The sequence below is a fragment of the Penaeus chinensis genome, chromosome 10 (genome assembly GCF_019202785.1).
Source record: "Penaeus chinensis breed Huanghai No. 1 chromosome 10, ASM1920278v2, whole genome shotgun sequence".
Taxonomy (NCBI): domain Eukaryota; kingdom Metazoa; phylum Arthropoda; class Malacostraca; order Decapoda; family Penaeidae; genus Penaeus; species Penaeus chinensis.
This window is the reverse complement of record NC_061828.1, coordinates 35,504,437-35,519,436: the sequence shown is the minus strand read 5'-3', so window position 1 is coordinate 35,519,436 and position 15,000 is coordinate 35,504,437. Positions and strand designations below refer to the sequence as shown.

Below are 15,000 nucleotides of genomic sequence, written 5' to 3'. Positions count from 1 at the left end.
TATCACCTTTGTTACATTTTAGATGTTTTTGTGCTATTATCATCCCTTACCTGTCAGCCCGAACCAGAATTTATTTGCCATTTTAACATAATTATTTCAGTAGGTGTTTAAAGGCCGATGTGTTTAGGAAGGAGGAATGACAGTGAAAGCAACAAGTAAATGTAAATTTTTAGTCTAAGCCACCCAGCATGCTAAAGTAGACAGTACATGGAATCGACAGATCAATAGATTCAGTAGAGATTGTATTATATTATATTTATCTCATGCATATTATAAATAAATAAACTCGTGGTTGTTCTTTACATTACGGACGCACTCGCTTGAGACTAAGTTCCCAACTCCACGTCATAAAATTTATTTAACAGTCAAAGTTGCCACGACTGGACGCATCCTTCGAGCAGTCCCAGAGTGGGCAGGGTTGACAGCAACCCCCCGGGAAAAGTTGTCTTCTCGTCAGTTTGCACAGCAGGATAGAGCTGATACTCAGAAGCACCAAGTGAACTTAGGCTGTGAAGGTTTTCCTTAATTTGTGGTGTTACCCATGCCTGTCTGCAGAATATTTCTTGTACTAATGACTGCACCTTTTTGTCCTCTACAAGAATATCATCTTCCGTTTGCTCTAGCTTAGTGTGTTCTTACCATAAAGATTAACTAAAGTTGATTGATTGATTGATTGATTTTGGTTTAACGTCACGAAACTCCCTTTTTTGGACAAGGGCAGGCAGGTATTGGCAGGTGGAAACCGTTACCCCGAGTGGATGCCCTTCCTAACCTCGACCATGGCCGGGAATCGAACCCATATGCTTGTGGATCCTCCAGCCCACAGCCGCGCACGATACCTCTGTACCATGGCGGCCCCAAAGATTAACTAAAGTTGTTTCTTAAAATAAATCATGCAATATTGGCACTATGCATTATTACATCACAAGCAGTCTTAAAAGTGTTTTCTCTAAAATAGATTTAAATTTGTAGCAACAGAATCCACCTATCAGCATCTGGCAGTGAATCTGAATGTTCAAAACATTTCAGAGACCAAGTTCACAGCCCGAATGTACGATCTTTTGAACCACATCTTAAATACACTGAATACCATAAAGATTGCCGCACAAACCAAATCTTTCAATACCCAGCTATTTCCCCCTAAGACCCCCTGCTATTGCCACATTGCCCTAGGCAGTGTTTACTTTAACACTGTAAATATTAGGAGCAATATTGTTATAGGCATGCTGTGGGATTCTTTGGAACCATGTCGAGACGACTACAGCTTAGGCCTCCTTAACTCTTGTGTCCTCTCTTTAAGTCCAGTGTTAGGCATGCATGGATCAGAGGCATTTTCCATATGGAAATTAGAAGTCCTGATTCTATGCCAGGGCTTTTTCTCTTGTTGCTTCTCCAACAGCTTGAAAGGACAGTTTTAAACCAATGAACAGTGACTTTGTACTGATTTTGAAATTAGATAGAGATGATATGCCCATGTTTATAAAAAGAATAAGCACACCATTCCTTTTTCCACACTCATGGACTGAATTTCAGAAGAGGGCCTTCAGAAACACCAACTTGCCAGACTGTCACCTGGTTTCAGGGTTCATTCTGTTAAGTTCCAGGTGTAATAATATGTAACAGTGCTGTGCACATACCTATGAGCTCTTCCATTGAACATGACCATATGTTCTTCAGTCCAGACCAACCTGGGTTCTGCTTCATCACGTCAAGATTATTCTTCAATATTTCAAAGAAAAACCCTTCCTAATGCTAGTCTCCAGAATCTTGTGGCATTAATACATAATAATTTATCAGAAATATTTTGCACATACAATTTTCAGATTACATTTTGATTCCAGTTTTTAACTTACAATTTTTCAAAATTCTTTATATTATGATTGTTCTTTTTTAGGCTTGCAACATATCATACTAACGGGTCTCCCCCACTAGATTTGCCATTGGCACAAAAGACGTAAACACTTCTATCTTCATTTTTATTCTTATATTCTTTTTTTCTCAAAGTAATAGAACCTCTTTCTTCCAGATTGAATACTGCCTGGACAGCAAAGATGGAACCAGAGGGAGAAGGTCCTCTTGCCATTGTTCTTGCATCAGGTGACCAGCAAGATACTGGAAAGACTGACTCTGCAGATGCCTCCGAGGATGAAGGGATTTTCGTGCCTGCGAAGCCTGACACAACTGCGGATAACCAAGAAGAGGAGGAAACAGAATCCAAAAGAAATGATGGTGTTGAAGTTGATGATAAGGCTTTAGAAGACGAAGAATCAGAAACGAAGTCGATGACAATTGTCTCAGATGATGACAGTGATGTAGATGCAAAGAATATAATAACTTCCAGTAGGAGAAGAAAGGCCATTCTCTCGGATGATGAAGATTCTAATCCACTCCCTTCACATCCTGTTAATAAAGGTTTCCTTAGCAGTGATGAGGAGCAGGAAGAAGAGAAAGATTTAGACAAGAAATCCAAGAGCTCAAAAACAAAGAGGATAGTGCAAAGGATTGGCTCTGATAGTGATGACAGTGAATCCGAGATTTTCCCGAGGAATGCATCCGATCAGCCACCAGTAGCAATTGTAAGAGAAGGCGATAGAGCTGTAATGTTGGCATGGACAAGATTGTGGGTTCTGAAACTGGTGCATGTAGGAGGGCTGTAGGGTGTATAAAGAGAACTTGACAAATTTGTTCAAACTAATGGTTAAGGTTTGCTTTATTAATAGTTTGAGTGTCTTCATAAAGAATATATACATTTAAAATTAAAATTAGCTTATATATTGTTATTCTGTATTCACACAATAACAGGGTAGTTAGTGAGAAACAGGTTCAGAATCTATATTCATTTTTATGCCTGTAAGAAATGTTACCAATCCACTTAAGTACATTTTATTTTTACTTTTTTATGTTTATTCTTGCATGTCAGTTTTCTACAAGCAAGTATTCTCTTTAGAGATTATAGTAAATCTGAGTGTGTTTATTTTTTAACTAAAAAAAAATTAATCAGAAAAAATCTTTTCAGAAGCCATACAAATACAACAGTGATCTGTTTGATGCTGAGCTGACAGATGAAGATGAGCCGAGAGCTAAGGTTGGGGAAAGCTTTTCTCCTACACGGCCGCAGTATTCAGATGATGAGAATGAGAGAAGTGCAGCCACTAGCAAGAAAAAGAAGGTAAGAGTTGCGTATGGAATTAGTAGGGTTAGAAAAAATGTCTCATAATCTAAGCTGTTAGTCACATTAAAAGATATTGCTAGTAGAGGAAGATCATATAGTTTGTTGTACGTGATTTTATACAATGCTTAAGTTGATGTAAATATATGATCATCCTTCATCCCATTCTCTTAACTCAATATACTTACTTAATTTCTTCCTTTTTCTTATTTTCTCATAGAATTGTTAAAATATCATATTCATAATAGCATTTGTGTTAATCATGGTTTTATTAATTCTTCCTAGAAAAAAGGTCCATCTTTGAAAGAGAGGCAACAGGATGTTATGGACATCCATAGTGAAACCCAACGAATGGTGCGGGATTCCCAGATATCTCTGCCCTATCACCGGCCCAAGCAGAGGACTCTGGCAGAATTTCTGGAAAGGTAAACATAGTAAGAGGAAATATGTAATGTGTAGTGATTTTTAAGGGGTAGGAGTGTATCAAGTTATAACATGGCCTCTACACTTCACACAATGGCATAGGTCAATAAATCTCCAAGTGTATTCTGGCAAGATAAGAGTTTTTTCCAGATTTGATGATAAATAATTTGGGAGGTTTGCCATCTCTATCTTGCCAAAATATAGTTGAGGTTTGTTAATCACTGCTATAGTTAATCATAGCATCACACCCTGCTCCTGCTCCTCTTCCTCCTACTCCTCCTTCTCTTCCTCCTAATCCTCCTTTTCCCTCCTGTCTTCCAGCTCCTCTTCCTCCATCTCTTCTTTTTCCTTCTCTTTGTCTTCTTGCTCCTCAGTTTGAATTTTTGTCTGAACAAATAATTCTTCAAAACTACGAGCAAATCCATGCTGAATGATAGCTCTATATCTATTTATTGATTTAATTTGTGACTTACAAATTTTCACCATTTATGGGAGTTTTCCTTTATATTTGCAATTGATTATAATAATGTACTTCTTTCCATCATCCATTTTACCAAGATTAGTTATTTTGTATCTAATGATTCCAGTAGTTCTAAAATGTTGTTCTTTGTTTTAGTTAGATATTTATTGTAAAGAAAATTTAATTGTTACTGATAATTGCCTTTTTCTCTTTCCATGTTCTTAAGACGTAAGAAAGTTGCACCTGTTCTGAGTCTCAAACGTGGCAGCCTGAAGATGAGTATGCGAGATATGGCAACATTAAAGTAAGATCACTTTTATGTTTGTTTATCTGACAGTGGTCATAGCAAGACTTAAATAGTTCATATCTCTTCTCTCTTTATTTATTGTTATTGTACAAAAGGTAGAAAGTGGACTTGCTGTATATTCTAATCATTTTAAGGAGTGCTTCTTTGCAATTTCTAAATACATTCATGGGCCTTTTGAATAGCAATGTATTCTTTCCATTAGGATGCTAGAAGAAAAGAAAAAGGAAGTTGAAGACTTTTACAAATCAGACTCGGATCAGGAGGACCCAGAAGACAGAGACTGGACTCCAGGAAACAATCCAGATGGAGATCAGGCAGACCAGGATAAAGAAATGGATAAGGAAATGGAAACTCAGCTTCCTTCCCAGGCTGATGATAATGAAGACCTTCCAGACTTATCTCAGAATATTGGTGCTCCAGAAGAAGGCAAGACTGATAATGTTGAAGAGCAACAGTCATCAATGCATGTGGATAAGGAAACTCACCCTGATGTGGGAGGCATAGTAGGTGAGTCCACAAAGAAGAATGTGGATGACTCAGGCATTCAGAGTGGGACGTCGTCTTCTGCTGAGGACTCTCAGCCTGATCAAGATGTGGTGATGGAAGACATCACAGCTGGTGCAAAGGAAGACGTAGTCACTTCTGTTGTTAAAGAATCAGGAGATACTCAAGATGATTTTGAAATAGAGGAATATCTTCCTAAAGCTACAACTGAAGAAAAAGACAGTCCTCAAATAATTTCATCAGACCCAAAAAGCCCCCAAAACTCTGATGCAAAGAGTGGAAAGAAGATTGAAACTCCCAAATTGAATCTTCTTGCAGCAAAGTTGCCAGACTTGGACCTAAACAAGATCACAAAGACAACGCCAAAGCTTAGCCTTGGAAAAGACTGCGACTTCATTGATCTGGATGAAGAACCAACTGTAACACCAAAGAACCCAGGATTGAACGAGCTGATGAATCGCTTTGTTCGACACTCAAATACAAAGAGAAAACCGTCTGATAAGCAGCAAGTGAATTTAAGGTATGTTTCTAAAATGTACAATTTTCAAATTCATGAGCCAAAAAAGAAAAAAAAAATTGACAGAGAAAATATTAAGCCTTGTGTTTTGCACAGAGATGTACTTTGTAAAGTTTGACACTTGGACTCTTGAAATTTTCAAGATTTAAAAACTGTTACTATTTTCATCAGTTATATTTTCTATATCTTTTAGTGTTGTATCAAAGGAGAAGGGTGAAGACGGCTCAGAAAAGCTTGTAGCATCCAACATTATTGTGAATCTTGATGCTGAAGATGATGATATGGTGAGTTTTGTATATTTATTCTAACTGTTTGCAAATTTATTCACGAAAATTAAGATGTGGAATAAATGTGATCAGTACTTAATCCCATCCCATAGCATTGTAGACAGCTAAGAACATATTTAACAAAAGTTTCTTAATTTTTAGCCAATTGAAACGGTCCCTGGCGCACGTCACACGTCCCTTAAAACTGCCCTTCAAGCAAAAATTAGGGAACAGCGAGAACGAGAGAGAGTGCGGAGGGTTAAGGAGCGCCAGTTCATTGAATCGGAGCAAGTCATAGAAGGTGAGTAGTAAACTTGCTAGGTATGCCTTACCAATACAACTGTTTGAATTCAGTTTTATTAATTTCAGGTGGGAAGGTTGAGATCACGCATGACAAATGTGATACCTCAGTCAGTCACCATGTATGAACCATGATTTTGGCCCTGGTAATGACATTGGAAAATAAAAGACATGGCCTTACAGTTTAATTTTTTTTAGTCAAAACCAGTGGTAAGACCAGGTAGGCCAAGTAACAAAACCATCAAAATCAAAACTGCAGAGGAGAGTTCATGTATATGGTACCAGTGAGTTAAATCATGAAGTAGTGCACTGCTAGTTCAGTGTTGATAGCTGCTTGGAAATGTTAATATCCATGTTATCAGTGAATATCAGCATCAACTGAAAAGCTCAGGTATTTATTTTCTGCAAGATATATTCACCATTCCAAATTACAGTGCATCACAGTAATTTTAAAAGCGCTCCATAACAAGTTGAGTGAGGGTCAATAGGAAACAACCATAAGCATTATTGTAATAGATTTTTTCTTTGTGAAATCAGCTATTTTATTTAACCCAATGTCATATGGGTCATTTACTGTCCTCTTTAGATTTTATTGAATTTTGTTACATACTCTCCATGTGTGCTCAGCAGCAAGGAGTCTATCAGTTGGCCCAAGTGACCAATCCTGATTTCCCCATTCCTTGAATTGGCGGGAAAATGTGTTTTTCTTTCCAATACTATTAATATTGACATTGTTATCATTCTTATTGATATTATGATGATTAAATAAAATGTTAATAACATCAAAGACAATAGAATAAGAGAAATGAAGCTTGAATAACATCAAAGACAATAAAATAAGAGAAATGAAGCTTGCAAAAAAATGAAGGAATCAGGGTGAACCAATGAGATAGATAAGACTAATAGCTGACTCCTTGGTGACTAAGCACTCGTAGAGCCATTTATATGTAAAGACAATGGATAAACTTCTTATTACAGTGGGCATGGCATTGTAGTCTTGCCACCCGCTGACATTGGGTTAACCCATTGCCGCTGGGGATAATATATACATATATGCCATATCCATTGTGATTTTAGTTTATTTATTGTGTTTACACATGGATGTTTCCAGAAGTGCTAAGTCACTAAGGAGTCGATCACTAGTCCTATCTCATCTGCTTACCCTTTTCCTTTATTTTTGGAAATAATACTTTTTAACTTTTGTTGCTCTTATTATTGTTAGTAACATAATAATAATCTTTGTATCAGTAATGATAATAATAGTGATGTTAATAGCATTAGAAAAAGAAACAAGGAAAGGGTAAATTGTGTGATATCATTTTATGCTTACTAATTGACCCGTTGGTGGCTGTGCTCTTGTGAAGTTATCAGTGTTGCAACAATGCACAAAACAAAACTACAGGGAACATTACATTTTCTGGACAGCAGTGGATTAAAATATTAGCTCATAAATGATTAAGGCAGCCTGTCCTTTGAAAAATAGTGTTCCTTGATTTTTTAAAAATTAAAAATCACTCGTGTAGATGGTTACAAAAAAGGGCATCGTATGTTGTTAGTTGCATAATATTCAGAAATGGCAGATTCGCTGACTTTTGTTATATATTTCATGATGAAAAGATTACCAAGACAATGGAGCTTTCCTGGACGAGGAAAAGGAGTTCACTGACGAGAGCGAAACAGACTGCGAGTCGGAACCTGAAGAAAATGACATCATCATCAAGGATAAGAAGCGCAAAAAGAACAAATATCTAGATGAAGAAGCTGAAGATGAAGATGAAGAGATGCAAGAGGATGATGAGGATAGTGCAGATGAAGAGGGTGATGATGATGACGACGACGATGATGGAGGAAAGTAAGTAGGAATCATGCTAATAATTTTTTAATGTCCATTTAAACATTTTTGTGATCCTTTTAAGAGGAAAAAGTTACAAAACCATAAGTTGTCAGCTAGCCTAGTAGTTTTAGCAAATAGATTATAAGAGTATGTAAGCAACTATTGTATATTATGCTAAAAGTAAGAATTATAACTTCTATTTGACTAAAGATTTTGATCACAGGGTTTCAAATAACAGTTTGAACAAATAGTATAGCTAGTTTTATTACACCATCACTAGTACAGCTGTTTGAATTCAGTTTTATTAATATTGGTTGGCAAGGTTGAGATCACACATGAGAAATGTAATACATTACATTAGTTGGTTAGCATCTATGAACCCATTATCTTGATCCTAGTAATGATATTAGAAGATAAAAGAGGCATTAAAGTTTCCTTGTTTTAGTTAAAACCACAGGTAAGACCAAGTAGGTCAAATTACAAAACTAGAAAAAAACAAAACCACAGTGGAGAGTATATGTATATGGTGGTTTTGTTAGTGTTCTCCACTAGGTATATTTTGTATGTGTGTTGGAAGTATATTTTTAGCCATTGGTATGAAGTTTAAGGTATATTTAAAATTTAAATACTGATTTGATGTAGAAGTAAAGATGACCTGCAGTATTTACTTCTGTTTGAATTGTATTTTCTTCCATTTAATAATTTTCATTGATCTTAGGTAGTGTTATTCTTGGTTTTTGGATATAAATTGTTTTTTGATTATTTAATTTCCTCATGTATATTTATTTTATGTTGAGCAAATTTACATTTTGTCTCTGTTTATAATGCTAATATGGAAGTTCTTGAAGTAACACCATACATCTCTTATAGTCAAGAAGCAGAGGACGGCGATAGTAATGATACCGTGGAGTTGCCCAGCACTCGCAAGAGGATAATCATGGAGGATAAGGATGAGGATAATGAGGATGGAGATCACTTGAAGTTGCAGTGGGAAGAGTCGCAAGATGTTAATGCTCAGGTCAAGTCCAAATCGCTCATTGAAGGCTTGACACGTACAAACACTGAGGATCTCTTTGCCTCGCAGTCTAAAAAAAGTGAGTGTCTTATCTGCAGTGTGTGAAAAGGAATGGAAATTTATGCTGTGATAGATTTTTTTGAGTCCAAGAAGTTCAGTCATCTTTGCTTAGTTTGATTAGCAAGGTTTTTATTGATCCTTTTAACCCAAAGCCAACGGGCATGGCTTGTATGTACATGCCATGCCCACTGTGAGACTACTTTATACATTGTTTTTACACTTAGATGGCTACACTTGTTCTAAGTCACCAGTAAGCCAATTATGAGTACTATCTGTCTTCATCTGTTTACCCTTTTCCTTGATTTTCGAAAATATTTTTACTTTATCTTACATTGCTGTTACTAATGTCAGTAACATTATAGTAACTATAATGTCTCTAATAAAAATAACACCATCAATATTCATAGCAAAATATTTTTTTAAAAATGTGCAGAGACATTTCGCTAAAATTTCTAAAATTTCCCAGTGACATTGGGTTAAGCGACCATGCACTAGTTTATATGGATTTTGGGAAAATACTATCAAAGCTTACCCCATTCGCCCCGGATTTATGTTCTGTCCCCTGTAGTTTTTAGTGAATTTTGTTACATACAGATGGCTCCACATGTGCTCAGCCAGCAAGGAGTCTATCAGTAGGCCCTAGTTACCGATCCTGATTTCCCCATTCCTTGAATTGGCAGGAAAATTAATACCATTGCTATCGATACTGTAATTATTGATATTGATGTTATGATTATTAATGTTTCATTAAAATATTTTAGACAATGAAATGATACAAAAGACCCTTACTTAAAGCAAAAGAAAAGGGTAAACAGGTGAGATAGGTACTTTCTAATATCTGGCTATTTGGTGATTAAGAACTTGTAGAGCCATCTATGTGTAAATACAATAAATAAACGTGTATTACAGTGGGCATGGCATGCATTCTTACCACATGGGGCGAATGGGTTAATGAAGTTCCAATGGCTCTTGCTTGAGATGCCAATTAAGCATATAGAAAATTGCAAGATGATCTATGGGGAAAAAATAGGATGGAAAAAAAATCATATATCAAACATGATCATGATATGTAACATGTTTTCTATGAAGAATGCAAGAATAAGTAAGTAAATTTGGCATATGAAAAAATGGTAATAGTGGTAATACACATAAAAAAGAGAGATAATTGGCTTATACAGAGGTAAAGGGATACAGTGTCAGAGACACATGCAAGGGTGGCCTTAAAATAGGACCTCATATAAGCATTTTGGCTTGGCTAAATGCATGTAAATTCAGTGAGGAAGTTCCCAAAGTTTTTCCCTACTACATTATCCTTTAAACAATAGTGAAAATATTTTTGTAATTTGAGAGATGATAATCTGGTATTTGAAGAAGTCAGAAAAAGACAGACTATTTGAAGATGTATTCAGTAAGCATGCAATAGTTTTGTGGAAGACTATTTGAAGAAGATGTATTCAGTAAGCATTCAATAGTTTTGTGGAATTGTGGTTTTCAATGTTACTAACCATTACTTATTTTGATTTTAGTGGATTCAGTGGACAAAGATGCAAGTATTACATCCATGGATTCAAGTTTTGAATTCTTTGGATCTGTCATTCCTGGTCATCAGCCAGGTGGTGGGCTCCGGCGCAGTGGAGAGGGCATAGCCAATGAAAACGATGGTGAAACTGCCTTCCTAACTCCATTAACAAAAACTAAATCTGGCAGTTTCAATAGTGTAGGGGTAAGTAGAGCACAGTTCCCAGGCATATGTTATGTGTCCTGATTGCAGAAATCTTTGACACATCTTTTCTGCATCTTTTACAGAAATCTTCATATTGGTTACCACTAATAATTGATCCATCCTCTTTACAGCGAGATCGTGACTTAAGCCTTCCCATAGAAAACTCTCAGGACCTCTTTATATCATCAGCCCCACATAGTGCTCCTGGCTCACCCTCCACAGAAGGTCCAAGTCTTCACCTTACCCCAATGGAAGACTCCCAGTTTGGCCCTCATGAAACGCGCAAGGAACCTAACCCTATGGCCAAGTTGAAGTTGGACTTCACAGGCATAGAGGGTTCTCAGGATGGAGATGAACTGATCGGGCTTTGTTCAGGACAGTTTACTGGTAGGATTCTGTAAAGCATTTTGAAACAAAGTATAGATATAATCTTATTGATACACTAATCTTTGCATGAAAGGGGGGGTCGGCTGTCAATTTCGTTGTAAAAGAAAGAGATAGAGAGAAATAAATAAATATATAAATAAATGATTGAAAAATCAGAGGAATCAAAAAATTATTGTGATAATGGAAATGTGGATAATTTTGTAACAAAGCCGTGGTATCATTCATGTCACTAATTTTGTGATTCATAAAAGTCATAGCAGTGAAATGCATCTTTGTTATATTTGCATATTACATTGGAACTCAGTCACAGGGGCAGTAACACAATTATATGAAATATTTTACATACATGTTTATTTGAAAGATTTTGAATATATAGTAATCCTAATAGCTAAAATTCTGTGTATATTGAATCCCATCACTGAAGTCCCTCAGAATCCATGATTGGTGATGGAGGCCTATATCTAACAGTTTCCTTCCTTTATCCTGAATCATTAATTATGCCTAAAACATTGTATAGGGTAGATATAGATAATTAGATCTCTCGCTCACTCACTCCCCCCTTTTCAACCTTTGTATTTTATATCTTCCTTCCTCGAGAGAGAAAGATATGAAAGTGATAGAGGATTGAAAATGGACAAAATGTTCAATTGCAGTTAATAACAGACTAATTGTCAGGGCTTGTATACCTAAACCTATAAAAACTGCAAATTCTATAGCTTGTCATTTCATGAAAACAACTTGCTTTTTCACTTCATAGATTACAATTCCTTTCTATAATATTAAATCAGCATTTAGATTAAAACAAAGTTCAATTGCAGGAAAGGAAACATCATCAAAGGTAGACCAGTTGTGTGAAGAAGAGTTTGCCCCAACACAGGACATAAACAGCCTCATGGGCCTGTGTTCGGGTACCTTTGATATGCAAGATAAAGACAGACCCACTGCCTTTGCTTCACTCACTGAATCTCAGGATAAGAAGAATGAGGATGAGGAGGATGAGCTTCTTGGCTTGTGCACCGGAAAGTTCAGCCATGTGAGTATTGTAGAAATAGTTGCCACAAGGGAGTGTAAGAATAGGATACACTATAATTGTTATGTATAAAATAATAAAACATTTTTAATCATATAGGACTGTGGAACAGATACTTGTAAGTACATTTTAACCCCTTGCTGATGGGTACGACAGGTAGAAACGTGCTATGCCCACTGTTAGTACTTGTTTGATTGTTTTTACACATAGATGGCTATACTTGTACTAAGTCACGAATGAGCCAGTTACGAATATTGCCCGTCTCGCCCGTTCACCCTTTTCTTTGATTTACGAAATATTTATGTTATCTTATTTTTCTGTTACTAATATTAAAAAACATTATAATGATTATAATGTTTTAATAAAAATAACACCATCGATATTCATAGCACTTGTAAAAAATACATTTTTCCCGCCAATTCAAATCACGTATGGTCACAAGGTCTACTTATTGACTCCTTTGTGGCTAAGCACTAGCAGAGCCATCTATGGGCAGACATTTCACACAAAATAATATAGAAACTGGGCACAGCCTTTTCCCCATTTTTGTTAATTTTCCCCGGCAGCATTGGGTTAAGTAGTAAAAAAAAAAAAATCAAGAATAACAAGATCAGGAGGAGGAGTGAATGTCGGACTCAAAAGACAAGATCTTGGGGGAAGGGAGGAGGCAGAGGCGTCGGACACACAAAGCAGTTGTACCAACCAGTACCAAATTTCCTGGTTCAAGGTCACTTCATCTTTGGATGGAATGGTGTGACTTGGCTGAGCAAAACTTAAGAAATTACAGGATTTACATATTTACACTCACTATGTTCCCTTTGTGCCAAACTACTTTGAACTGTTTATGTATGGTCATAACATAGGACAGTACATGTAAAGTATAACAAGTCATTGTCCTGTTAAGAAGCATTTACGAGTTTTAAAATCTTCGCATCTGCAAAAGTGCTTAAGTTAACCCATTCGTGACAGGCATGTTTAATTGTTTTTACACATAGATCACCAATGAGCCAATTACGAGTACTGCCTGTCTCGCCCGTTTACCCTTTTCTTTAATTTACGAAAACATTTTATGTTATCTTATTTTGCTATTACTAGTGTTTATAAGATTATAGTAGTTATAATGTTTATAATAAAAATAACACCATTGATATTTATAGCACTAGTAAAAAATACATTTTCCTGCCAATTCAAGGAAAGGTGAAATTAGGCAAGGCAGAGCCATCTATGTGTAGAGACATTTCACAAAAAATATAAAAAATGAGCACAGCATTTTCCCCATTTTTTGTTCATTATCCCCGTTGCAAATGGGTTAAGATGAGTTACCACAGTACTTGTACATTTTTAGACCTGTCAGCAGACATAACAGTAAGCTAAATCCTCCTTCACTTTTTCTTGTATTATTCTTATAGAGGCAAGTGTGAACTGCTTATAGTTATGTTCTTTGGCTTGCTGGAGAAAGTAAGGTCGACACTCTTGCATTCAAGAGGCCTAAAAGATTGAAAGTTATAAGTGAATAACAGCCTTTTAAGCAAAAATATTTTGGCCATGTAGAAACCTTTATTCATATGCAAGGTTAGGAAAATCATTTAAGTACTTCATATATTTATTGTGTATTTCCTAATGAAAAACATAAGCATAGCAGTGGTCAAGAAAATAGCTAAATCCATCATACTGTAACCAGTATTTCTGATACTTGTCAGGGAAAATGCAAAGAAGTCTATAGGTGATGGAAAGGAATCAATAGAAGATGAAGAATCAAAATTGCAATTTGACGATGACAGGACATCCTCACCCATACCTGAAATGGTGGTATACTCATCAGATGATGAAGAACCAGAGAAAAGGAAGAAAGTCAAGAAAAGGAAACGAATTTTGGCTTTTTCTGGTAAGTAGGTGTATGTGGAGAAAAGTAGTGCAGTAATTTATATGGAGCCTGTAATTTTAATATTGTTACTATTTTTGGTATTATTACTATTGTTGTTCACCATTTGAATTAAGTATATATACTTTTTATCTTTACATGAAATTTTACTAACAGTTATATGCTCCATATGCAATATGCTGAGAAATAACAGCTTCAGAAAACAGAATAGTCTGTTCTTTCTACAGCTTCAGTCTTAATTGTCTATAATTTTAGATCTACATATTAGCTGTTGATTTTACAGAAATAATACTTCCTTAAGACAGTCATACAAGCATTTTCACAACCTGCAAAACTTGTAACCAAGCACTAAAGTCTGCTCATTCCATACACACCCAGCTACACTGATAAACCCATTGCCCAAGGGTATCAGCATAGTGAGCAAACATGGCTAGTAGTACTAGAGGGGGCATAGTCTTTCACACAGTGGCATTGAATTTTATTTGCAAGTATTTGTCAAGAAACAAAATTGGAGATGGATGTGGGTGTTCTCTTGGTTAGCTAGAAAGAAGCATCTATTATGATTTTTTAAATGCTTTCAAACTCACTCCACAACACAACAGTGTAAAGAAAAATGGCAGTGGATCCATAATCTGATGTTGAGATATTCAATGGGAAAATAATAGTTAAATATGGTTTGTGCTCAAAAGGCAAAATTACAAGATAGAACAATAATTAAAGTTTATAGCTATAATTAACAGTAAGTAAGTAAGTTTAATATTTTAATTCAGAGTACAGCTGTGCTGTTAGTTTGTGCACTTACATCTGTACAATGTTGACTGTGTACTGAGATCCTGTCCCTCCTTTTGTCCAAGGAGTCCAAGCTCACTATCAGGCATTTATTGTTGATAAAGTACTCATGTGACTGCCCCTTCAGCATTTCCTTTTTCATGCCTGTTTTGCATGCAGTATCTAATTAAAATTATTTGTATTAGCTTTCACTGCTCTTTATAATGAGTAACTTTTAGACATCTCCAGAATTGCATATATATATTTCACAAGAGTTCAGATTTTATGAAAATGTATATTTCACATTCATAAATCTAATGCATGACTTCTCAAAGTTAAATACTGTAGTTAAGTA

General features: G+C 35.9%; 2 protein-coding genes across 7 annotated transcripts in view; both read left to right on the top strand.

The window, feature by feature from the left end:
- The window catches only part of LOC125029653 (claspin-like), a 47,398-nt gene extending 33,564 nt beyond the window's left edge, over window positions 1-13,834 (top strand). For all 6 annotated transcript variants that reach the window (XM_047619667.1, XM_047619665.1, XM_047619668.1 and 3 more), the window contains 13 exons: window positions 2,027-2,576; window positions 3,017-3,169; window positions 3,455-3,594; window positions 4,279-4,356; window positions 4,562-5,383; window positions 5,574-5,664; window positions 5,809-5,947; window positions 7,564-7,798; window positions 8,651-8,874; window positions 10,382-10,578; window positions 10,710-10,965; window positions 11,784-11,998; window positions 13,696-13,834. In XM_047619667.1, the coding sequence (XP_047475623.1) occupies window positions 2,027-2,576; window positions 3,017-3,169; window positions 3,455-3,594; window positions 4,279-4,356; window positions 4,562-5,383; window positions 5,574-5,664; window positions 5,809-5,947; window positions 7,564-7,798; window positions 8,651-8,874; window positions 10,382-10,578; window positions 10,710-10,965; window positions 11,784-11,998; window positions 13,696-13,722 (3,127 nt within the window). In that variant the 3' untranslated portion in view covers window positions 13,723-13,834. The remainder of the gene's footprint in view (window positions 1-2,026; window positions 2,577-3,016; window positions 3,170-3,454; window positions 3,595-4,278; window positions 4,357-4,561; window positions 5,384-5,573; window positions 5,665-5,808; window positions 5,948-7,563; window positions 7,799-8,650; window positions 8,875-10,381; window positions 10,579-10,709; window positions 10,966-11,783; window positions 11,999-13,695) is intronic.
- The window catches only part of LOC125029655 (claspin-like), a 7,881-nt gene continuing 6,579 nt past the window's right edge, over window positions 13,699-15,000 (top strand). Inside the window, exon 1 of the mRNA XM_047619672.1 lies at window positions 13,699-13,880. Within this exon, the coding sequence (XP_047475628.1) occupies window positions 13,799-13,880 (82 nt within the window). The 5' untranslated portion in view covers window positions 13,699-13,798. The remainder of the gene's footprint in view (window positions 13,881-15,000) is intronic.